Genomic DNA, 25141 nt, shown 5'->3' with positions numbered 1-25141 from the left:
TGGAAATGATGCAGACAATTACATTGATGGAAGCAATCTACCCGCAGTACTAAAGCTGACCACCCCCTAAGAAAAGTAAAAGAAAAGAGAAACGATAGCGTACTTTAGGACATGAAGGTCAGTCAATCTAGGAAATGTAAAGAACTTTTAAAGTTTCTTGAAGTGCAGTCACAAAAACCATTAAGCGCTGTGATGAAACTGGCTCTCATGAGGACCACCACAGGAAAGGAAGACTCAGAGTTACCTCTGCTGTAGAGGATAAGTTCATTAAAGTTAACTGCACCTCAGATTGCAGCCCAAATAAATGCTTCACAGAGTTCAAGTAACAGACACATCTCAACCATCTGTTCAGAGGAGACTTCATGAATCAGGCCTTCATGGTCGAATTGTTGCGAAGAAACCACGACTAAAGGACACCAATAATAAGTAGAGACTTGCTTGGGCCAAGAAACACGAGCAATGGAAATTAGACCAGTGGAAATCTGTCCTTTGGTCTGATGAGTCCAAATGTGAGATTTTTGGTTCCAACCACCATGTCTTTGTAAGACGCAGAGTAGCTGAGTGTATGATCTCTGCATGTGTGGTTCTCAACATGAAGCATTGAGGAGGAGGCGTGATGGAGTGGGGGTGCTTTGCTGGTGACACTGTTGGTTATTTATTTAGAATTCAAGGCACACTTAACCAGCATGGCTACCACAGCATTCTGCAGCGATTTGCCATCCCATCTGGTTTGCGCTTAGTGGGACTTTCATTTGTTTTTCAACAGGACAATGACCCAACACACCTTCCTTATTCTATGAGTTGTCACGCCCTGGTCGAAGTATTTTGTGTTTATCTTTATGTATTGGGTCAGGCCAGGGTGTGGCATGGGGTTTTTGTATTGTGATGTGTTTTGTCTTGGGGTTTTGGTGTGTATATATTGGGATTGTAGCTAGTGGGGTGATCTAGCAAAGTCTATGGCTGTCTGGAGTGGTTCTCAATCAGAGGCAGGTGTTTATCGTTGTCTCTGATTGGGAACCATATTTAGGCAGCCATATTCTTTGAGTTTGTCGTGGGTGATTGTCCTGATGTCCTTGTTCTGTGTTAGTTTACACAAGTATATGCTGTTTCGGTTTTCGTTACGTTTATTGTTTTGTAGCGTTTGTGTTTAGTGTGTTTTTTTTTTTCATTAAACATGAATCGTAATCTACACGCTGCGTTTTGGTCAGACTCCTTCACCACACCTAGAAAACCGTTACATGAGTCTTGTCCTTCCCAGCTGAAAGCAGTTTTGGAATGTGGCAGTCCTGGGGTGAAGTTTAACACACGAGTGAGAGAGCACTGGATTCAAGATCAAGTCCAAATATTTTAGAGTTTGAATGATTAAATGCAATACATTCAATTATTGGACCATTTGGAAGGCAACATATATTGGTGACCAATTGTGATAAGTAAACCAATTTGTTTTCATAGGTGATATCCATTCTATATTGTCACACAATAATAATAGATTTCCCGGTCAGAGCGGTGCACAAATACTCCATCTACTGTATGTGAGCTGTGCACAAATATTCCATCTATGTGTGATGAACCAAGCTTCATCTTTTGCCTCGCCCTTTCTGTAATCAGCCTATGAGCGATGCTGTTGTGAAACTAGTTGAGAGACGCCGCCTATTGCAGTCTGTATAATCAAAGAATAAAGAGTTTACAATTTCGAAAAGGCCGAAATTGATGTAGGCTTCAACAGAAAATACTGAGCAGCAGATTTAAAGGATTAGGCTACACTTCAACAGGGGAGCATTTGACCTAAGTCAACAATCATTCCAATGGCCCGTGTAGCCACAGCCACTGTTTTATTATTGCCGTTCATACTAACGGTGAGTAAAACTTCTTATTTTTCATATTGTAGCATGGTAATGCTGGTAAATAGGTATAGGCTACACAAGCAATAACGGAACAGTTTTTTTTTTAGGTGCGACACTTCTCAGGCAGCCTAGATGTGAGCATCTCAATGACAATGTCGGAACAAAACAGTTTTCTTTTTAGGATTGTAACCTTCACTTATTTGAAGAGAACATTTACTTCATATGTCGCTATTTTATGACTCTCCCGTTCATATTTCGCGTGCAACACCGACTACGGACAACATGAGATTGAGAACAAAAACAGTTTAGCTGTGTAATGGTGCCCAGTGGTCATTTGCCGAGAGAAAGTCTGAACACATCTGGTCAATGTCAGTGAAAGAACAGCTGGTGAAAAACTTCGCTCCGATTTTAGAGAATGTTACTGAATATGATATCTATCAACAGCAACAATCGACACTGATATCACTATCACAACTTTCTCTTAGTTTAAATGTTGTGAAATTGATTTGTTCAACATTTTCATTGGGTCTTCTGCATACAGACGATAACGATTTTATCATAAACTGAATACATACAGCTTCCTGTCGTTGTTACAGTGAACGAAAACTATTAATAGCTTAAAGCTATATACTTTTCAGTTATAAGTATGCCTGTCATATGTCTTTGATTATGAATTGGCATAAACATGCAATTATATTTTGCCTTCGCAAGAAACTACACGTTAGGCCTTCAGAAAGTATTCATACTAATTCCACATTTTGTTGTGTTACAGCCTGAATTCAAAATGGATTAAATATATTTATTAAATCTCACCCATCAACACACAATAACGCATAATGACAAAGTGAAAACATGTTTTTAGACATTTTTGTAATTTTATTGAACTGTCATTTACACAGGTTATTTACACCCTGAGTCAATACATGTTAAAATCACCTTTGGCTGTGATTACAGCTGTGAGTCTTTCTGGGTAATATTGTACAATATTTTCACATTATTCTTTATAAAATTCTTCATGCTCTGTCAAGTTGTTTGTTGATTATTGCTGGATAGCAATTTTCAAGTCTTGCCATATATTTTCAAGCTGATTTAAGTCGAAACTGTAACTGGGCCACTCAGGAACATTCAATGTCGTCTTCATAAGCAACTCTAGTGTATATTTGGCCTTGTGTTTTTGGTTATTGTCCTGCTGAAAGGTGAATTTGTCTCCCAGTGTCTGTTGGAAAGCCGACTGCACTTGGTTTTCCTATAGGACTTTGCCTGTGGTTAGCTCTATTCCATTTATTTTTATCCTAAAAAAGCTCCCTAAGTCCTTGCCGATGGCATACCCATAACATGATGCAGCCACCAGCATGCCTGAAAGAGTGGTACGAAGAGTGAAGAGTGGTACTAAGTGATGTGTTGTGTTGGATTATCCCCAAACATAACGTTTTGTATTCAGGACATAAAGTTAATTGTTTTGACATATTTAGTTTTGTTTCACCTTAGTGCCTCATTGCAAACACGATGAATGTTTTGGAATATTTTTTTCTGTACAGGCTTCCTTCTTTTCACCCTGTCATTTAGGTTAGTATTGTGGAGTAACTACAGTGTTGTTGATCCATCCTCAGTTTTCTCCTATCACAGCCGTTAAACTCGAAATGTTTTAAAGTCACCATTGGCCTCATTGAAATCCCTGAGTGGTTTCCTTCCTGGCTGGCAACTGAGTTAGAACGGATGCCTGTATCTTTGAAGTGACTGGGCGTATTGGTACACCATCTAGCGGTTCATTAATAGCTTCACCATACTCAAAGGGATATTCAACGTCTGCTTTTTTGCAAGGCATTGGAAAACCTCCCTGGACTTTGTGGTTGAATCTGTGTTTGAAATTCACTGCTCGATTGAGGGACCTTACACATACTTGTATGTGTGGGGTACAGAGATGAGCTCGTCATTCAAAAATCATGTTCAACACTATCATTGCTATCAGTGAAACCATTCAACTTATTATGTGACTTGTTAAGCATATTTTTACTCCTGAATTTATTTTGTCTTGCCATACCAATGTGTGAATACTGAAGGCACTAAATCCATTAATCTATACAAAGTGGTACAGACACTGAGGAAACAATCATGACATGATATTTAAACATGGCTTTAACTATTGCGCTAGAACTTACACTGCGTGCACAAAACATTAGGAACACCTGCTCTTTCCATGACATAGACTGACCAGATGAATCCAGGTGAAAGCTAGGATCCCTTATTGATAGCGCTTGTTAAATCGACTTCAAACAGTGTAGATGAAGGGGAGGAGACAGGTTAAAGAAGGTTTTTTGAGTGTATGTGTGCCATTCAGAGGATGAATGTGCAAGACAAAATATTTAAGTACCTTTGAACGGGGTGTGGTAGTAGGTGCCAGGCACTCTGGTTTGAGTGTGTCAAGAACGGCAATGCAGTTTTACACGCCCAACAGTTTCCCGTGTGTATCAATAATGGTCCACCACACAAAGGACATCCAGACAACTTGACACATCTGTCATTGGGAAGCATTGTAGTCAATATCGGCCAGCATCCTTGTGGAATGCTTTCAACAACTTGTAGAGTCCATGCTGTGGCGAATTAAGACTGAAAAGGGGGTGCAACTCAATATTAAGAATATGTTACTGATGTTTAGTACACTCAATGTATAAGTTATTGAGCAACTTGTAGTCTGCAGTTGTGAGTTATTTAGGAGCAATGCAGTGTTATTACAGTGTTGTTATCACGTTAGCATAAAACCCATAGGCTTTCTTAGTGAGTCAATATTATAATGCTGTGTTTTTTCTTTTGTATTTTCTGCAGTTTTTATGTGTGGTGGCAGCAGAAGGCGGTGGGCTGAAGCTGAGAAGACAGAAGAGAGAATGGATCATTCCTCCTCAGAGGTTGAAGGAGAATGTAGATTACACCAGCCAAGAGTACATCGCAAAGGTATGATCTGATCCTATACGTCTTACTCTAACTCATGGAGTGATTCAGATGTTTCTGACAACCATGAGACATGAAAAAGTCTGAGCATGGCATAGCTCTTTAGGCCACACATCGGATAAGTCAGTTGTCTGTCTAGAATGAATCATGCATAATAAGATCCATGAAGATACAGGGCTTTAGCGTTTAGTCAACATTAGCACTTTGAAAGTTTATCGATGTCCGTACTATGAACCAAAGAACTGCTGAATGTTGTCTTACTTTCTACTGATCAGGTTGGTTGCATACAGTATATCTGTGTCAGCTAGGTGTTGGACTCTAAAGTGAAGGAATACCTGTGTAATCGTTATGTTTGTGATTTCTGTGTTAGGAACAAGCTGCTGAGAGATACAGCCCAATGTGCGGTCATACCTACAGTCACTGAGCAATGGTTTAGTCTAAAAACAAAACAAATCAAAATAAAATGAAATGTTATTTGTCACATGCGCCAAAATCAACAGGTGTAGTGAAATGCTTCACCAACAATGCTGTTTTAAGAAAAATACCTGCTAAGTAAACATAAAAAATAAAAAAAATAGATAAGTAAACAATAAGAAATAAAAGTTAACAAATAATTAAAGAGCAGCAGTAAAATTACAATAGTGAGGCTATATACAGGGGGTACCTGTACAGAGTTAATGTGCGGGGGCACCGGTTGGTCGAGGTAATTGAGGTAATATGTACATGTAGGTAGAGTTATTAAAGTCACTATTCATAGATAATAAACAGAGAGTAGCAGCGTAAAATAGTCTTTCTACAACACATTCTGCCTGTATCTCTCTTCTACAACACAAACATGCCATTCATCTATCAATAGTTTCATACCTACAGTATACCTTGATATGATAGCATGTGTTCAGCTACATCTCCGGATGTACATTTGACATTTTGGCTATACTCCAAAAATAGGTTCCGTAAAAAAAGAAGACTTTTGTGGTATTATCCTAGCTATTCACCGATGCTTATTATTATATCAACACTATTACAATAATAATAGTATTTTACTCTCAAGACTGATTGGTATGTGTGTTTTTGACAGATTCGCTCTGATGAGCAGTACACGTCAAAGGTGACTTACTCACTGACTGGGATCGGTGCAGACCAAAACCCCAGGAGCCTATTCACTGTCAACCCAAATACAGGCCTGGTCAGAATCAATGGAATTCTGGACAGAGAGAAGATACCTTCCTACCACGTAAGCTACCCAGTAAAACCTAATCCAAGGAATGGAATGCTTGTGCTCAAGATGTAAGATATGAATGAATGTCTGATGTTCTAACATGGTCTCTCTTTTAGTTACTTGGAGTAGCGACATACAACAATGGAAGCAGAGCAGAGAAGGACATTGACCTGCGTATTTCCGTTGAGGACCAGAATGACTGCCAACCAGTGTTCGTCTTTGGCCAATCTGGATCTGTTAATGAATCCAGTGCTGCAGGCATGTTCCAATTATTTTAAATGTTTCTATCAAACTTGATGAGAATTAGTAGCCAGAGTAGTGGTAATGGTTCAAGCTGTAGCTGTTGTAGTAGTAGTGTTATTACCAGTGTTATCAGTGAAATAGTCACAGTAGTGATACAGTAATAGTAGTAGTAGTCATCGGCGTCGTAGTAGTACAGATGTGGGATCTTAATTTGATCACTTTTGTTGCTGAGAATTTTACCTTCACAGCGTATTCAAATGTTTAGTGTATTTGTGTTTTAAATAGGCTTCTAAAGTTTGTAATTTCCACTTTGAAATGTCAGACTCTATTTGACCTAATGAAAAAATGTGCATTCATTATAATCCACATAATAATTCACATTTCCTTTTGCTGCAGGATTATTTTCCTGCTGTAGCAAACGGGCTCATATTAATATCCTACTTATGTAGTAGTAGTGGTAGTGGTGGTAGTGGTAATAGTAGTAGTGGTAATAGCAATAGTACAGTAGTAGTACTGGTGTACTGCACAAGTAACTCTTCCCTTGGTCAATTCCAGAAACCGTTGTCATGAAAGTTTTAGCCACAGATGCAGATGAAGTGAACACGCTACACTCTCAGATTTACTATAGCATAGTGCAGAAGAGTTCTTCAGATAGCATGTTCGCCATCAACTACCAGACTGGAGAGATCATGGTTCGCCAGACTACGCTGGACAGAGAGGTGAGAGCGATACCTTGGTATACTATTATACAGTGTACTGTGCATGTTTTTATTTATTCTTATTTCACCTTTATTTAACCAGGTAAGCTAGTTGAGAACAAGTTCTCATTCACAACTGCGACCTGGCCAAGATAAGGCAAAGCAGTACGACACAAACAACAACACAGAGTTGCACATGGAATAAACAAGTGTACATTCAATAACACAATAGAAAAAAGAAAGTCTATATACAGTGTTTGCAAATGGTATGAGGAGGTAGGCAATAAATAGGCCATGGTAGCGAAGTAATTACAATTTAGCAGATTAACACTGGAGTGATAAATGAGCAGATGATGATGTGCAAGTAGAGATACTGGTGTGCAAAAGAGCAGAAAAGTAAATAAAAACCGGATGAAGTAGGTAGATTGGGTGGGTTATTTACAGATGGACTATGTACAGCTGCAGCGATCGGTTAGCTGCTCAGATAGCTGATGTTTAAAGTTAGTGAGGGAGACATAAGTCTCCAGCTTCAGTGATTTTTTTCAATTCGTTCCAGTCATTGGCAGCAGAGAACTGGAAGGAAAGGAGGCCAAAGGAGGTGTTGGCTTTGGGGATGACCAGTGAGATATACCTGCTGGAGCGCGTGCTGTGGGTGGGTGTTGTTATCATGACCAGTGAGCTAAGGCGGAGCTTTACCTAGCATGGACTTATAGAAGACCTGGAGCCAGTGGGTCTGGCGACGAATTTGTAGCGAGGGCCAGCCGACTAGAGCATACAGGTCGCAGTGGTGGGTGGTATAAGGGGCTTTGGTAACAAAACGGATGACACTGTGATAAACTGCATCCAGTTTGCTGAGTAGAGTATTGGAAGCTATTTTGTAGATGACATCGCCGAAATCGAGGATCGGTAGGATAGTCAGTTTTACTAGGGTAAGTTTGGCAGCGTGAGTGAAGGATTCTAGATTTGATTTTGCATTGGAGATGTTTAATATGAGTCTGGAAGGAGAGTTTACAGTCTAGCCAGACACCTAGGTATTTGTAGTTGTCCACATATTCTAGGTCAGAACCGTCCAGGGTAGTGATGCTAGTCAGGCGGGCGGGTGCAGGCAGCGAACGGTTGAAAAGCATACATTTGGTTTTACTAGCGTTTAAGAGCATTTGGATGCCACGGAAGGAGTGTTGTATGGCATTGAAGCTTGTTTGGTGGTTAGTTAACACAGTGTCCAAAGAAGGGCCAGAAGTATACATAATGGTGTCGCCTGCATAAAGGTGGATCAGGGAATCACTCGCAGCAAGAGCGACATCATTGATATATACAGAGAAAAGAGTCGGTCTGAGAATTGAATCCTGTGCTACCCCCATAGAGACTGCCAGAGGTCCGGTCAACAGGCCCTCCGATTTAACACACTGAACTCTGTCTGCAAAGTAGTTGGTGAACCAGACGAGGAAGTCATTTGAGAAACCAGAGCTATTGAGTCTGCCAATAAGAATACAGTGATTGACAGAGTCGAAAGCCTTATCAGTGGTGACCGTGTTACCTAGCCTCAGTGCAGTGGGCAGCTGGGATGAGGTGCTCTTGTTCTTCATGGACTTGACAGTGTCCCAAAACCTTTTGGAGTTAGAGCTACAGGATGCAAATTTCTGTTTGAAAAAGCTAGCCTTTGCTTTCCTGACTGACTGCGTGTATTGGTTCCTGACTTCCCTGAACAGTTGCATATCGCGGGGGCTATTCGATGCTAATGCAGTACGCCACAGGATGTTTTTGTGCTGGTCAATGGCCGTCAGGTCTGGAGTGAACCAAGGGCTATATTTGTTTAGTTCTCCATTTTTTCAAAGGAGCATGCTTATTTAAGATGGTGAGGAAGTTACTTTTAAAGATCGACCAGGCATCATCGACGGGATGAGGTCAATATCATTCCAGGAAACCCTGTCGATTAGAAAGGCCTGCTCACAAAAGTGACCACAGCACTGTATGCATTGTATGCATTGACACTTTCACAGCCAGTAATGTTGATATCTACAACAATAAGTAACTAACTATAAGCTCTATTATATTTCTTGGTTGTCTAGACCCAAGACACCTACACCCTGACTGTAAAAGGCTCAGACATGAACGGAGCAATGGGTGGAAACTCAGGAACAGGACAGGTGGTGATTAAAATCCTGGACATCAACGACAACATCCCCACCCTCGAGAAAGAATATGTAAGATCTCAACCTCTTTATATTTATTATATTGAAGCGACAATAACTCTATTAGTATAATAGTGTTTTTATATTTATTATGTTGTAGCAACCATAACCCAACACCTAGCAGCCTCGTTGAGAAGTTCAGATCTCTTGGCACAATGGTTAATGTGTTGGCTTGATAGTTGCTGGACACCCAAAATTCACTGCAATATTTAATTTTGTATTTATTTGTTATTTTACCAGGTAAGTTGACTGAGAACACATTCTCATTTGCAGCAACGACCTGGGGAATAGTTACAGGGGAGAGGAGGGGGATGAATGAGGCAATTGTAAACTGGGGATTATTAGGTGACCGTGATGGTTTGAGGGCCAGATTGGGAATTTAGCCAGGACACCGGGGTTAACACCCCTACTCTTACGATAAGTGCCATGGGATCTTTAATGACCTCAAGGTCAGGACACCCATTTAACATCTCACCCGAAAGACGGTGGCACCCTACACAGGGCAGTGTCCCCAATCACTGCCCTGGGGCATTGGGATATTTTTTTAGACCAGAGAAAATAGTGCCTCCTACTGGCCCTCCAACACCACTTCCAGCAGCATCTGGTCTCAGTACCAACCCTGCTTAGCTTCAGAAGCAAGCCAGTAGTGGTATGCAGGGTGGTATGCTGCTGGCAAATAAGCAATATGTTGCTGGTGATGTATGAACTTTTGATGTGTGAATGTGTGTTTTCAGTACGAGGGGAGTGTGTTGGAGAACACAGTCAATGTGGAGGTGCTGAGGATCAAAGCCACTGATCTGGACCTGATGTACACTGAGAACTGGCTGGCTGTGTTCACCATCATCACAGGCAACGAAGCCGGCTACTTCACTATCACTACCGACTCCAAGACCAACGAAGGCATTATTATGATAACCAAGGTATGGGCTATGATTGAAGATTGACTCAGGCTTGAATTTAATCGAAAGCATTTCGAACATTTTCTTTTCAATGTAATTCCAGCCTCAGTGTCTTGTAACTACTAGTCTTCTCAATTCTCATAATATTACAACATTGTTTGTATCACTGGACTCATTCTACTGTTTATCCCTGCCGTTTGAATCTAAAGGCACTGGACTATGAGGAGCTGAAAGTGCTCAACCTTGCAATAAGTGTTTCCAACAAAGCAGTGTACTACTTTGGCTCCTCTTCTACGAGTGGAGGGATAGGAGGAGGAGGGGTTGCAGGCAGGGGTATGACGGGCGGTGGTATGACGGGCGGTGGTAAGACCTACCCCATCAAGATAAATGTGATCAACCAGAAAGAGGGCCCCAAATTCCAGCCAATGGTTAAAGTGGTGACCATCTCTGAGGACTCCACCACAGTCACCATTAACAAGGTCATCACGACCTACGCAGCCATCGACAGTGACACACTACTGACTGCTAAAAATGTTAGGTGAGGTCCCAGATGTTTTCATATTGTTTTATCGGAGTGAATATTATGTGATTTTATGTTCATCTCCATCTTACTAAAGGATCTTTGAGTTGATCCTAATTGTGTGCTCTTGTCATTATCATTTACTCAGGTATGCCAAACAATCTGATGTAGACAACTGGCTGATCATTGATGAAAAGACAGCAGAGATCAAGCTGAACAAAGTGCCTGATCGGGAGTCCAAATACCTGGTCAATGGAACATACTACGCCAAGATAATAGCCATCACAACCGGCAAGTACCCATACTATAATCAATTTGTCCTCATGCCATTCTGTAAGATATCAAGAAGTCAAGAAATCTGTCCAGAACATTGGCGACTTAAGATGCACTCTAGGACCTTTGCTCCACTTGGAGCTAAAAGAGAATAAGTCAAGTCTGTACGTAATTCTGTATTTTCTTTTGGTGTACAGATCTGCCATCCAAAACGGCCACAGGGACAATAGCTATCCAGGTGGAGGACTTTAACGACCACTGTCCCATACTGACAGCTACGGCTACGACCATGTGTCTGGGGGACACCACTGTGTATGTCAAGGCTGTGGATGGGGACACCTTCCCCAACGGAGCTCCCTTCAACTTCAGAGTGATTCAGGGGGACAGCAAACAGAAGTGGACAGTGGAGCACCTCAATGGTAACATAACTAATCTGGGACTTTGGGGATTAGTAATCAGATAGACAGTATGACAAGCTTAATCAATGGGTGTTTTGCTTTTATTTTGTTGAGCCTGATAGAAGGTGTTTTAGAATGAGCAGTCTTAAACTGAACTTACATTACATATTGTGGTGTGTTTGAATGGAATTGGTTGATAGATTTGATGTCTAGATTTGTATAATTCATGTTTGTTTTGTCTCTCTCATATTTATTTAAGCTACCACTGCCATTTTACGAGACCATGCCCACATGTGGCCAGGTCACTACAAGGTTGCTGTGGAGATCAGTGACCAGCAGGGGAAGGCCTGTGCTGACATCCAGATTCTGAACGTGGATGTGTGCACCTGTGATCAGGTCAATAAGGTCTGCTTCGCCCGGGAGATGGGTAAGGACGTCACATTAGGAGCATCTGCCATCCTGCTGCTCCTTCTGGGCCTCCTGCTGTTGCTGCGTGAGTAGGACCTCTGGTAACTTCATCTTCTGTTAGCTTCCTCAATCTGCCTACTTGATAAAGATCTAGGGAGGAGAGACTGCTTCATAATGCTGCTGACTAACGTATTTCAATATGTTTTGAGTGATTAGTAAGTTGGGCAAGACAAGTCACTAGGCAGGTTTACATTGACCCAGGTTTATTCGACAAAAGCAATGTCACAAAATAATATATGTTGACGTGTGTAATGGAAATGGCAGATATACATGTAGGAGACATTTTCTAAAGATCAACAACATTTTTATCTGCTCTACAGGGGTGGATTTGTATTTTGTCCTGCTTTCTTTACTGCGACAAATGATGATGGAAACAGTGTTTTTTTGAGTAAATTATGATTGTTGAATAATTTTGAAGGCACGTGATGTCATCACGCTTCTATAAAACTCCACTCCACATTTCTTTCTGAAAGCATAGTTTTTGCTTCAGCCATTTTTTTCAACTATGAAAATTATGTTTTCTTTGCAGGACAAGGATTGTCCTGACTTTCAAGAATGCATGAATTGCTTCACCTTGCTTTTATGATTGGCTAAAAAGTTTCACCATCCAATTATTTCAGATTTACAGGAGTGCAAATTTCACCATGGCACGGACCATGCACAGGATCGTTGTTTGAATATAGCACATTTTTGTCAATGATTGTATTCTGTTCATTCTGGCTTTCGCGGGCTACCTGAGACATGAAACAGATAGAGGACATAAGCTACTGTCACCAATTTATTAGGCCTAATGTGCAATTTGCCTAAATGGAAAATGGAAACACCAGTTCTTTTTATTCTACATTACACTCTTACAAAAAAGGTTCAAAATAGGTTCTTCAGCTGTCCCCATACGATAACCCTTTTGGTTCCAGGTAGAACTCTTTTGGGTTCCTTGTAGGACCATCTTTGTAAAGGGTTCTACATGGAACTCAAAAAGGTTTTTACCTGGAACCAAAAAGGGCTCTACCTGGAACCAAAAGGGTTCTACCTGGAACCAAAAAGAGTTCGTCAAAGGGATATCCTATGGCAGCTGAAGAACCCTTGGAGGTTCTAGACAGCACCTTTTTTTCTAAGAGTATAGATTTTAGGTGTGACGTCATTATGTTTAGCTGTTTTTATTGACTCAATATAGTTAAATAGAAACACACAATAGCATGCAATTGTCGCGTCAATTTTCTATTCAAACTTTCGAAATGTTGACAACAAATCACTGGACAAGGTAATGTAAACATAGCTATTGATGGGTTATGTCTACAACCCTTTGTCCCAAGGCATTCAGACCTCTCACCGAACAGCATGTCTTGGGCTTTGTGTTTTGTGAACATTAGTTGAAATTTGGAATGTGTGTTTACAGTGGTGCCCCTCTTGCTGCTGTTCTGTCTGTGTGGAGGAGTGGCATCCATAGGTGACTTTAAGGCCATGCCATTTGACACTAAAGAACACCTGATTCCATATCACACCGAGGGACAAGGAGAAGACAAGGTATTTTATACATGATGGCACTGCCAATGGATGACATCAAACTGGTGTCTGTAGTAGAGGTTGTAAATAAGAATGATCTTTGGACATACATTATCAGTCAAATGTTTGGACACACCTACTCATTCAAGGGTTTTATTTTTTTAACGAATTTCTACATTGTAGAATAATAGTGAATACATCAAAATGATTAAATAACACATGGAATCATGCAGTAACCAAAAAAGTTTTAAACAAATCAAAATATATTTTATATTTGAGATTATTCAAAGTAGCATCCCTTTGCTTTGATGACAGCTTTGCACACTCTTGGCATTCTCTCAACCAGCTTCATGAGGTAATCACCTGGAATGCATTGAAATTAACAGGTGTGCCTTGTTAAAAGCTAATTTGTGGAATTTCTTTCCTTCTTCATACTTTTCAGCCAATCAGTTGGCTGTGTTGGTATACAGATAGGTCATCAGATACGTCATCAGAGCGCACAACAGAACATTGTACTTTGTACACTCGGTTTGTTTATATTAAAACATTTTCATTAAATAGATTTTAATCAGAACTAAAGTTTTGTTGCTAAGGTTTCCATGACGCGGTTAGCCTTTACGACTGGGACTGCAAGTTTGTGTTCCATTTTTTGTGTGGATTCCGCGAGTGCTAGCTGGCTGTACTACAGACACCTGTCGTCATCGTGGGAAAGACTCATTGTTATCTTTTCATAAATCAACTGGTTGCAGTAAAGTGCCAAAATCTTTACACTATGGAGGAACAACATACTCCATCATGGAAAGATCCGACTACCTCACAAAATAACTTTAACCCGACAAAAAAAATGTAAAACAGATTAATTTACAGACACGGATGATTTACTTACCGTTGATGTAGAGGCTAGTGCTCTGTCTGGAATCCATGCAACACTGGAAAAGTTGTGTGAGGAGGTAGCAGGGCTGAGGGGGAGTTTAGCCAGAGTGAAATTCTCACACTCCAAGGAGAAAACAAGGCACTCACAGCCAAGGTAGAAATCCACGATTCCAACATGGATTGTCTACTCAGGGAAAACAGGGTGATGAAGGAGTCGCTACTAGACATACAAAGTCGTAGCATGCGTGAAAATCTATTTTTTTATGGGATTCCTGAGGACACATCCAATAATCCAGAGGGCGCGATCAGAGAATTCATGCAATTCCCATTGAAACTTCCTATAGAAACTTTAAACAAGGTGGCTTTTTACCGAGTGCACAGACTTGGAGCTCGGAGCGACAAGACCAAGGGTCCCCGACCAATCATTGCAAAATTTGAACAATACCAACAAAAGGAGCTGATCAAAAGCAGAGGCAGGGACCAAATTCAGTCTCAGTGACCAAGGGAGATAAACGAACGTCGTAAGAGACTGTATCCGGTACAAAGGCAACATAGGGAGAAGGGTATGCGTGCCTTTCTCATTGTGGACAAACTCTTTATAGATGGACAGCTATTCTGAGACAGCTTCATAACACCATGGCTGTACTAAATTCTACAGGGACTTCAGGTTACGAAAAAAAGAAAGTATGGGAACTGTAAAAATGAAGTGGATATGAAATTGATATGAACACACACGTACTCAATTACATGCTCGCTTACACATACAGACTTATACATACTCACACACCTGCTCTCGCTCTCTTCTCTCACTCTTTTTCTCTCTTTTCTCTTCTCTATTGTCGAGAACTGTTTTAAAATGTAATATGTTTATTGTTTGTCTATTTGTCTACACGTTTATATATGTTTACAACAAACAAGGGGAAGATATCAGAATAGGGACATTGGGGAATAATAACATATTGTATGGAATACATTTGTACTGTAGTGAAGCCGTCTCTAGAGTAATGCAAGGTGTCTTTCTTGATCATGTGAAATGTAAATTGCTATGGAAATGCTGGGATGTGTTTTTCAATGATGTTAAAGGTAATTATGATGCAACTATGACGGTGATATGATATGGATTACAATTATCATCATGAATATTAAGGCTATACGCACTACATGTTACACACATAGACACTCAACCATGCAAATTGGCATATTATTTATCTGGACATTACATATTATAGTCTTACTCTTATACAGACATCGTACACACTCACTAAATCACATCCAATATACACATCATCCTACTCAGATTTACTACACACATAATATCTTGTCTCAATTTTCTAACATCTGTGGTATTGGCTCACAAGCAAACAGGCAAGGGAATAAAACAAATATTGCTAGAACTTATTTATTGAATTCTAAATATCAGTCATTTGAAAGCTCTTATTTTGACCGTCATAATAGCTCTGATGGCAGTAAATTTACAAGCACTATTTATGGTCAATTTAGACTGAGAATAGTATCCAGTTAAGGTAAGGGGTGAAATAAGTATAGCCAATTATAATTCTAATTGTTTAGCAGATTTTAAAAAAGGTCAGTCTTTATGCGGCTAAAAGAAAAGGAATATAACATATACTGTAGACAGGAAACTCGCTCTACATCCTTAGATGAAGTTGCGTGGGAAAAGGAATGGGGTGGTGAAAAATGTTTCTGTCATGGACAAAGGAACTCAAAAGGTGTGATGATATTAATTAACAACAACTTCGATCTGAATGTGCAAATAGTCAGGAATGATTCGTAAGGAAAGTGGATCTTTTTGAATATGAAAGTGGACGAAAAAGAGATTTGGCTCATTATTCTATATGGTCCAAATCAGGATGATCCATACCTCATCGAAAACATTTATACTAATTTATTGAACTTACAGGCAACAATTGATCAAATTATAATGGCAGGAGACTATAACACAGTGTTAAGTACCTCAATGGACCGTAAAGGTAATCACTCTCTGTTGTGACTAGGGGGCAGTATTTTCATTTTTGGAAAAATAACGTTCCCAAAGTAAATGGGATATTTTGTCAGGACCAGATGCTAGAATATGCATATAATTGACAGCATAGTAAACACTCTAAAGTTTCCAAAACTGTAAAAAATATTGTCTGTGAGTATAACAGAACTGATATTGCAGGCGAAAGCCTGAGAAAAATCCAATCCGGAAGTGACTCATGTTTTGAATGCTCTGCGTTCCGATACGTCCCTATTGAGCAGGGAATGGGCTATCAACCAGATTACTTTGTCTACATATCCCCCAAGGTGTCTACAGCATTGTGACGTAGTTTCACACCTTTATGTTGAAGAATAAGCATAAGCGGCTACATTGCGCAAGTGATGGCTCTCAGAGTGAGTCTTGCGTAAAATAGGTAGCCATTTTTCCTCTCGCTCCTACTGAAAAACCAATTGTCCCGGTGGATATATTATCGAATAGATATTTGAAAAACACCTTGAGGATTGATTATAAACAATGTTTGCCATGTTTCTGTCGATATTATGTAGCTAATTTGGAATATTTTTCAGCATTGTCGTGACCGGTTGATTTCTCAGCCAAACGTGAAGAACAAACGGAGCTATTTCGCCTACAAAAATAATATTTTTTGAAAAAAGGAACATTTGCTATCTAACTGGGAGTCTCGTGAGTGAAAACATCCGAAGCTCATCAAAGGTAAACAATTTAATTTGATTGCTTTTCTGATTTTCGTGACCAAGTTACCTGCTGCTAGCTGGACATAATGCTATGCTAGGCTATCGATAAACTTACACAAATGCTTGTCTTGCTTTGGCTGTAAAGCATATTTTGAAAGTCTGAGATGACAGGGTGATTAACAAAAGGCTAAGCTGTGTTTCAAAATATTTCACTTGTGATTCTCTTGAATAGGAATATTTTCTAGTAATATTTATGTCTGTTGCGTTATGCAAATTAGTGTCAGATGATGACAACGATCCCGTTCACGGGATGGGAGTTACAACAAGTGCCCTTAAGGAAATCACAAATATTATGGACACATTAGAAATAGTAGATATTCGGAGACTAAAAAACCCGACCTAGTGCGATATACAGTTGAAGTCAGAAGTTTACATACACTTAGGTTGGAGTCATTAAAATTCATTTTTCAACCACTCCACAAATGTCTTGTTAAACTTCTTATGGCTGGGGGGCAGTATTGAGTAGCTAAGATATGCATATTATTAGTATTGGATGGATTTTTTCACAGGTTTTTGCCTGCCATATGAGTTCTGTTTTTCTCACAGACATCATTCAAAGTGTTTCTAAAACTGCCATACAGATAGATACCCGCCATGTTGTGCAGTCAACAGAAGTCAGAAACAGCATTATAAATACTCACTTACCTTTGATGATCTTCATCAGAATGCACTCCCAGGAATCCCAGTTCCACAATAAATGTTTGTTTTGTTCGATAAAGTCCATCATTTATGTCCAAATACCTCCTTTTTGTTTGCACGTTTAGTTCACAAATCAATATTAACGACACGCAGGCCAGACGAAAAGTCAAAAAGTTCCGTTACAGTTCATAGAAACATGACAAACAATGTATAGAATCAATCTTTAGGATGTTTTTATCAACTGGAGAATTCCTTTTTCTTTAGAAATGCAATGGAACGCAGCTACCTCTCACGGGCGTTCGCCTGACTGAGCTCATGGCCTTCTACCAGACCTCTGGTTGAAATGGCTCTCATTCACCCCACTTTACAGTAGAAGGGTAGCCTAGTGGTTAGAGCGTTGGACAAGTAACCGAAGTTCGAATCCCCGATCTGACAAGGTACAAATCTGTCGTTCTGACCCTGAACAGGCAGTTAACCCACTTTTCCTAGGCCGTCATTGAAAATAAGAATTTGTTCTTAACTGACTTGCCTAGTAAAATAAAGGTAAAAAAAAAGGAAGTGCAGTCAGACCAAATGTACACTGTATCTTGGATAGGCAAAGAGTTGAACAACTACAAACCTCAGATTTCCCACTTCCTGGTTGGATTTTTTCTCAGGTTTTTGCCTGCCATATGAGTTCTGTTATACTCACAGACATCATTCAAACAGTTTTAAAAACTTCAGAGTGTTTTCTATCAAAATATACTAATACTATGCATATCCTAGCTTCTGGGCCTGAGTAGAAGGCAGTTTACTCTGGGCACCTTATTCATCCAAGCTACTCAATACTGCCCCCCAGCCATAAGAAGTTAAATGTATTTGGCTAAGGTGTATGTAAACTTCCGACTTCAACTGTACATGCTGCAACTCATCCGGCTGTGATTGGGAGTCCCATAGGGTGGCGCACAATTGGCCCAGCATTGTGCTGGTTTGGCCGGTGTAGGCCATCATTGTCAATAATAATTTGTTTCTAACTGATTTGTCTAGTTAAATAAAGGTTAAATTAAAAGAATAATAAACATGGAGGAGACTTAATCAAGCTGGTCGTCTTGACTACTTTCTTTCTCTCTTGCATCAAAGGTTAAAAAGTTTTAATAGGAGACAGAATGCGATCGGATCTTCTACTTCTCAGAGAGTTTTGAATTGTCAAGCGGAGTTAACAAGGGTGTCCACTGTCACCATATCTATTCGTTATGGCCATCGAAATGCTAGCTATTAAAATCAGATCCAATAACAACATTAGAGGATTAGAAATCCAAGGCTTAAAAACAAAGGTGCCCATGTATGCCGATGTCTGAAGTTTTATATTAAGTCTGCAAGCTAGATCCCTGCATTGTCTTATTGAAGATCTAGATAACTTTTCTGTACTAAAACCTAATTATGATAAGTGTACAATATTACCTATTGGAGCTTTAAAAAATACAACTTTTACATTACCCTGCAGTTTACCTATAAAATGGGCTGATGGTGAAGTAGACATACTTGGTATTCATATCACAAAAGATGTAAATAAGCTCTCCACAATGAATTTCAATAGAAACCTTGTACAAATAGACCAGATCCTGCAACCATGAAGAGGTAAATACCTGTCTATTTATGGAAAAAAATGGCCTGATTAACTCCTTAGTCATATCTCAGTTTACTCACTTACTTATGGCGCTGCCTACTCCCGATGATTCGTTTTTCAAATAATTTGAGCAAAAAATACTTTGCTTTATCTGGGATGCTAAACCAGACAAAACAAAAACGTGCCTATCTATATAATGAATATGAATTGGGTGGGTTGAGAATATTAAATATAAAAGCACTAAACTTCTCTCTAAAATGTTCACTTATTCAAAGGTTTTACTTGAACCCTAAATGGTTCTCAAGTAGATTACTAAGAAAAGCTCACCCATTGTTAAAAAAATGCCTTTTTTGCCTTTGTACAGATTGCCAAGTCTCATTTTCAATTAATTGAAAATTGTACTTTTTTCAAAGTATCTCTCTTTTTCAAACAAGCATTGAAGCATAAAAAGAGAACAAATATTACAACAAATATTATGACTGAACTCAAATGTGCTGGTTGATATTTATGGGAAAGATGTTTGAAACGGGTATTTTGTTCTTTTAATGATATTGTACATTGGAATGGTAGAGTTATGTCATTCATAAAGTTCAGAATTGTACGGGAAGGTCTGCTCAATCCAAGAGTACAACCAATTGATTACATAATTACCCCATAATGGCAGGTCGCAGGTGGTAGTAGGAGGAGGTAGGGAATTGGTTCTGCCTTCCCAATATAAAGGATCAAAACTGTCAGAGGAATAAAAATAGCATAAATATGACCAGGATAAGGACCAGGATGTTGACACCAGTGCCATACAGATTGCAAAAGAGATTTTTGATGTACCGATTCCATGGTGTCTGAGATTCAAAACTGTGCTTTTCAGCTAAAATTATTATATAGAATTCTTGCCACCAACAAAATGTTGAATATTTGGGGCATACAATCATCGAAGCTCTGCAAATTTTGTTGTGAGGATACAGAATCAATAGACCATTTAGTTTTGTATTGATCTCAGGTAGCCTGTTTCTGGTCTTAGGTTCAGGAATGGTTGAAAATGCATAGCATTGATCTAAAATTTACCCTAGAAATAGTACTGTTAGGAGATCTGGAGAGACCGGGTCAGTCAATTACTAATATACTAATACTCTTAGTAAAGGTATTTATCTTCAACTCCACAATCTGTGGATTCTATTCGATTATATAGATTAACGTTAAACATAACAGCATAGTTGAAAGTTATGTGTTGCGTAGAAACCCGAAGAGGGTGGCCAGCAGAGATAGATGGAATGGGCTGAGGAAGCTGAGGGTTGGGATGTGGAATTGGAGACAAGTGGGAGTCGAGTTGCTGTGCAGGAGAATAATGGTCAAAGAAAAAAAGTCTGAATAAAGCATAATTAAAATTATGTTTGAATGACACTGAGGGGCAGTGTTTTTACAACTAATGCCGGTTTGCCTGAGGCTGATGCTGTGCAGGTGCGGGTTCACGTTTTTGGCCTGGTGGGAGATCTGTCAACGTGCCCTTGAGGAGGGCATTGACCCTGGATGCTTCTGTGTGTCACTCTGAATTGGAGTCTGTTGGATGACCGGTATGGTGTAGTTGTTGAGCGGCTTCACTGCAAGTGTATTGTATGTTTCGGATATTCAATCAAAAAAAGTGTGAAATAAATCAATAATATTTTATATTTGAGTTTCTTCAATTTAGCAACCCTTTGCCTTGATAGCCCTATTTGGTAAAAGACCAAGTCCATATTATGGCAAGAACTGCTCAAATAAGCAATGAGAAACGACAGTCCATCCTTAATTTGAGAAAATCCAGAAAATGTTAAGAACTTTGAAAGTTCCTTCAAGTGCAGTCGCAAAAAACATCAAGCGCTATGATGGAACTGGCCACAGGAAAGGAAGACCCAGAGTTACCTCTGCTGCAGAGGATAAGTTCATTAGAGTTAACTGCACCTCAGATTGCAAGCATGGAGGAGGAGGTGTGATGGTGTGGGGGTGTGGTGCTGGTGACACTGTCTGTGATTTATTTAGAATTCAAGGCACACTTAACCAGCATGGCTACCACAACATTCTGCAGCGATACGCATCATTATTCAACAGACCAATGACCCAACACACCTCCAGGCTGCGTAAGGGCTATTTGACCAAGAAGGATAGTGATGGAGTGTTGCATCAGATGACCTGGCCTCCACAATCACCCGACCTGAAACCCAATTGAGATGGTTTGGGATGAGTTGGACCACAGAGTGAAGGAAAAGCAGCCAACAAGTGCTCAGCATATGTAGGAACGCCTTCAAGACAGTTGAAAAAGCATTCCAGGTGTAGTTGGTTGTGAGAATGCCAAGAGTGTGCAAAGCAGTCATCAAGGCAAAGGGTGGCTCCTTTGAAGAATCTCAAGTATAAAATATGTTTTTATTTGTTTAACACTTTTGGGTTAGTAAATTATTCCATATGCGTTATTTCATAGTTTTGATGTCTTCACTATTATTCTACAATGTAGAAAATAGTAAAAAATAAAGACAAACCCTTGAATGAGTAGGTGTGTCAAAACTTTTGACTGGTACTGTACCTGTATTATGTTCCATTTCCAAGTTGAAATTTGGCCCACTCATTCCCCCTCACAGGAAATTCCACTCCTGCAAATTCCTGTGGCGATAGATGGCTCCATCAAAGTTGTTGACTTGGAAAACAACGTGGTGGGAATGGGATTAATAAGAGATGCAGGGGCTGCAGGAGGATCAGCAGGAGGAGTGTTCGGGGACGGCTTCACCCAGTCCGCAATAAGTACATGGGAGCACAACCATTCCCATGGCTCACACCAGCCCAGCGGAAGAGTGAAGGTGAGCTACGGCGTGGGTGGAGGAACCATGACTGGACATGAACACTTCTCCAGATATGGAGCTGGAGCTTATGACGGGATCGCTCTCTCCGAGGGAGACCTAGAGGAGTACTACTCTGCAGTGAGTATCTTAGATCATGATCGTTTGAAGACCAGTAAAAGTGTGTATGCATTAGTATTGAGATTATACTGAGTCGGTGAAAGTACATTCCGTGGATTACTCCTTTAACATAGGAGTTGAGGGCAGCGTTATTGTAGCCATTTTGATTACATTTGTTAATATACTGTATCTGTTCCTATCATATGACCTTTGCAGAAGGCCAATCATGCTGCGCAGAACGACCAACAGAGAGATGACCTACTGATCTACGACTACGAAGGTCAGGGGTCACCGGTAGGATCTGTTGGCTGCTGCAGCCTCCTGGGGGCCGATGACGACCTGGACTTCCTCAACGACCTGGGGCCCAAGTTCAACACCCTGGCCAAGATCTGCCAGGGGTCAATAGCTATGGAGGCGGAGACTGTCAACATGTCTGTGTCATCCCCTAGACCTAGGCCTACCACATCCACCCACACAGAGGTCAATAGAGACACAGCTCTCAATGTCAATACCCTGAACACCTCATCCTCCACCTCCTCCACACCCCTACAGGAGAACCTGGTTACTCGGGCCCAAGGATCAGCCACCATCCACAAGGTTCAGGAGAACAAGGTGATGCCCAACAAGACCCTCTTCATCCAGCAGCCCCCTATGTACTACGCTGCTGCCCCCACCATGTACATGGTGGAGCCCCAGCCCCAGTTGGTGCTGGTGGAGCAGAGAGGGGGAGGTGGTTATGTCCGTGCCCAGCAGGCGGTAAGCCAGGTGGGGGTAGGGATGGGTCAGGGGGTGGTGCAGGTAGGAGGGCTCCATGGTTCTCAGGGCATGATTTTACTGGAGAGGCAGGTAGGAGCAGGTGGTAGTGGGGAAGGACAAGGTCATGTTGTTATGGGGGCAAGCCAGGTCTTACAGGGAGCGGGCCACACTATTTTGGGGGGAGGTCACATTATTACAGAGACGAGCCAAACCATTACACGGGGAGGCCAGTTTCTACAGGGGGCAGACCAGACCATGGTCGGAAAAGGCCATCTATCGCCAGGAGGAAACTTCTCACAGGGAAGCCTGTCCGGGTCCAGGAAAGTGCTGGTTGTTGAGAGCGGGTCTGGGTCAGCCTCGGCAGCAGAGTGCAGCGCAGGCTTGGGGGCTGCCCAGGTCACCATGCTGCAGAGAGGCCAGGGGTTAGAGGTCAAATGTCATAGTGTAGAAATGAGAGGTCAGGGTGATGCTTCCTCGTTGAGCTCCAGCTCCCTGTGTGGCACGGCAGGGTCAAACGAGGCCTCTGCTACTGCTGTCAAAGTCACCACCACGCCCACATCTGCACATTGTAGCAGCAGCCACACAGCTGTGGTGCAAGAGAAGAAAATATCTGTCACTGAGAAATACGTTGAGACCAGTACTATAGCGTAGAAAAACTGTGGGTTTAAAGGTGATTTCTAGGGAGAGAGAAAGAGATAGAGGTACTGGTGCTTTCTGCTGGTCTGAAATACAGGAATTCTACCCATTGTTTGTTAACAACTCTTTTATAACACTTTTAGTTTTTATTATCACGATTACCAGATGGTATATAATCCTAAATATGATTCATTGATACATTGTGAATTAATGATTGAGTTGAAGATACTTGATTACAGAAGAAGAAATTGAATAAAAAATAATGAATTCATGGAATCGAATCAGTATTTGAAAGGAGTGAAATATTTTTCTAAACATTCAAATGTTGTGGTGGGTGATGTATTAATTGTTCAGGTTAGGAAATGTGTCTATCTGTAACGGCGTTCGTCTGTTGAAAGAAGAGAGTCGGACCGAAATGCAGCGTGTTGGTTATTCATGACTTTAATGAAAGAACGCGGTACATGAAATAACTGATACTAACTACAAAAACAACAGAACGGAACGTGAAACTAATTACAGCCTATCTGGTGACTACAACACAGAGACAGGAACAAACACCCACGAAATACAAAGCGAAACTATGGCTCCCTAAATACGGTTCCCAATCAGAGACAACGACAAGCACCTGACTCTAATTGAGAATCGCCTCAGGCAGCCAAGCCTAACAACACCCCTAATCAGCCGCGATCCCAAATAATACAAACCCCAATACGAATACAACATATAAACCCATGTCACACCCTGGCCTACCCAAACATATAAAACCACAAAATACAATGACCAAGGCGTGACACTATCTTTGATAAAGCTTTTTTTACTGAGATTGTCAATTCTTGATGTAATTCATAGTTCAGTAGGTCAAGGTTTCCAAGCGGGACATACAAAATTATTGTACCAGAGAAGTGTGGGACCCGTCAAAAAGACACTATTTTTCTGTTATATTTTACATTTTAAGCCAAAGAGTGTATTGTTTTTCTGTTGGGTCTCATATGCATTAATTTATCCCATGATTTAAGTTATTGATGCATAGGTAATATTATTTTGGGAAAATGTACATTAAATGATGCCTATATTTTTGTTAATCTCAACATTCGAGCTAAAAATAGAGATTATGTAAAATGCTTACCGTGGGCTTGGCTTATACACTGATATGCATTAAAGCAGGGGTGTCAAATGTGTTTTGCCCCTGGGGCCACATTCACTATTCAACGAGGTTCGGGTGGCTGCATTGAAAATGTGTTATATTTCTCGCCGTGAAAATGTTTTTTTTTTTCTCTATCCATAGTTTGGGGAATTTTCAATGCTCCCTGACTGTCTTTCATTTCAGTGATTATTAGCGAGCTGGAGACAGTCACGTTTCTGTATGAATGTAGGTCCATTATCAATTCTACACAGTTTCAATTTGGTTTTAGTCATTTTAATGTATATTGATAACATACTGTGTTATCAATAGTTCGTATCCCCCCACAAATGATATATATATATATATTTATTGTTGTTTTTTTTACTCAAAGAACCCGTGGGCGTTATGCTAGACACCCCTGCATTAAAGTTTGAGATTGATGTTGACCTGGCTGCAATCTTTCATGTCTAATATATTATACTGTATGTGTCATGAGATATGGCGTCTGCCTGCAGTATGTCTGTCCTTCATTGTGAGCTAAAAAGTTTGATGAAATGTTTTCTGATTTTGAGAGAATAATCAACTTGAACATATACCATACACATTCAGTTAGTCATGTGTTATGGTTTCATG

General features: G+C 40.4%; 1 protein-coding gene across 1 annotated transcript; it reads left to right on the top strand.

Moving 5' to 3' along the window:
- Positions 1–1513: 1513 nt before the first annotated feature.
- Positions 1514–24954, top strand: LOC118402014 (cadherin-4-like). The gene is made up of 14 exons (XM_035799804.2): positions 1514–1856; positions 4668–4793; positions 5869–6024; positions 6126–6267; positions 6808–6971; positions 9020–9154; positions 9877–10062; positions 10251–10579; positions 10710–10852; positions 11032–11253; positions 11492–11725; positions 13097–13224; positions 21679–22014; positions 22210–24954. The coding sequence occupies exons 1-14, from the start codon at positions 1806–1808 to the stop codon at positions 23398–23400; spliced, it is 3543 nt and encodes a 1180-aa protein (XP_035655697.1). The 5' UTR covers positions 1514–1805; the 3' UTR covers positions 23401–24954.
- The last annotated feature ends 187 nt before the right edge of the window (positions 24955–25141 follow it).

The sequence above is a fragment of the Oncorhynchus keta genome, chromosome 23 (assembly GCF_023373465.1).
Source record: "Oncorhynchus keta strain PuntledgeMale-10-30-2019 chromosome 23, Oket_V2, whole genome shotgun sequence".
NCBI classification, from domain to species: Eukaryota; Metazoa; Chordata; class Actinopteri; order Salmoniformes; family Salmonidae; genus Oncorhynchus; species Oncorhynchus keta.
Note: the sequence above shows the minus strand (reverse complement) of the source record. Positions and strands in the feature narration are given on the sequence as shown.

What these genes read in the sequence shown, in the direction of transcription:
- LOC118402014 (XM_035799804.2), top strand. Translation starts at nt 1,806, where the DNA reads ATGGCCCGTGTAGCCACAGCCACTGTTTTATTATTGCCGTTCATACTA. An exon ending in CCACCCTCGAGAAAGAATAT is followed by an intron (nt 9,155 to 9,876) that starts GTAAGATCTCAA and finishes GTGTGTTTTCAG; the next exon opens with TACGAGGGGAGTGTGTTGGA. An exon ending in GCATTATTATGATAACCAAG is followed by an intron (nt 10,063 to 10,250) that starts GTATGGGCTATG and finishes TTGAATCTAAAG; the next exon opens with GCACTGGACTATGAGGAGCT.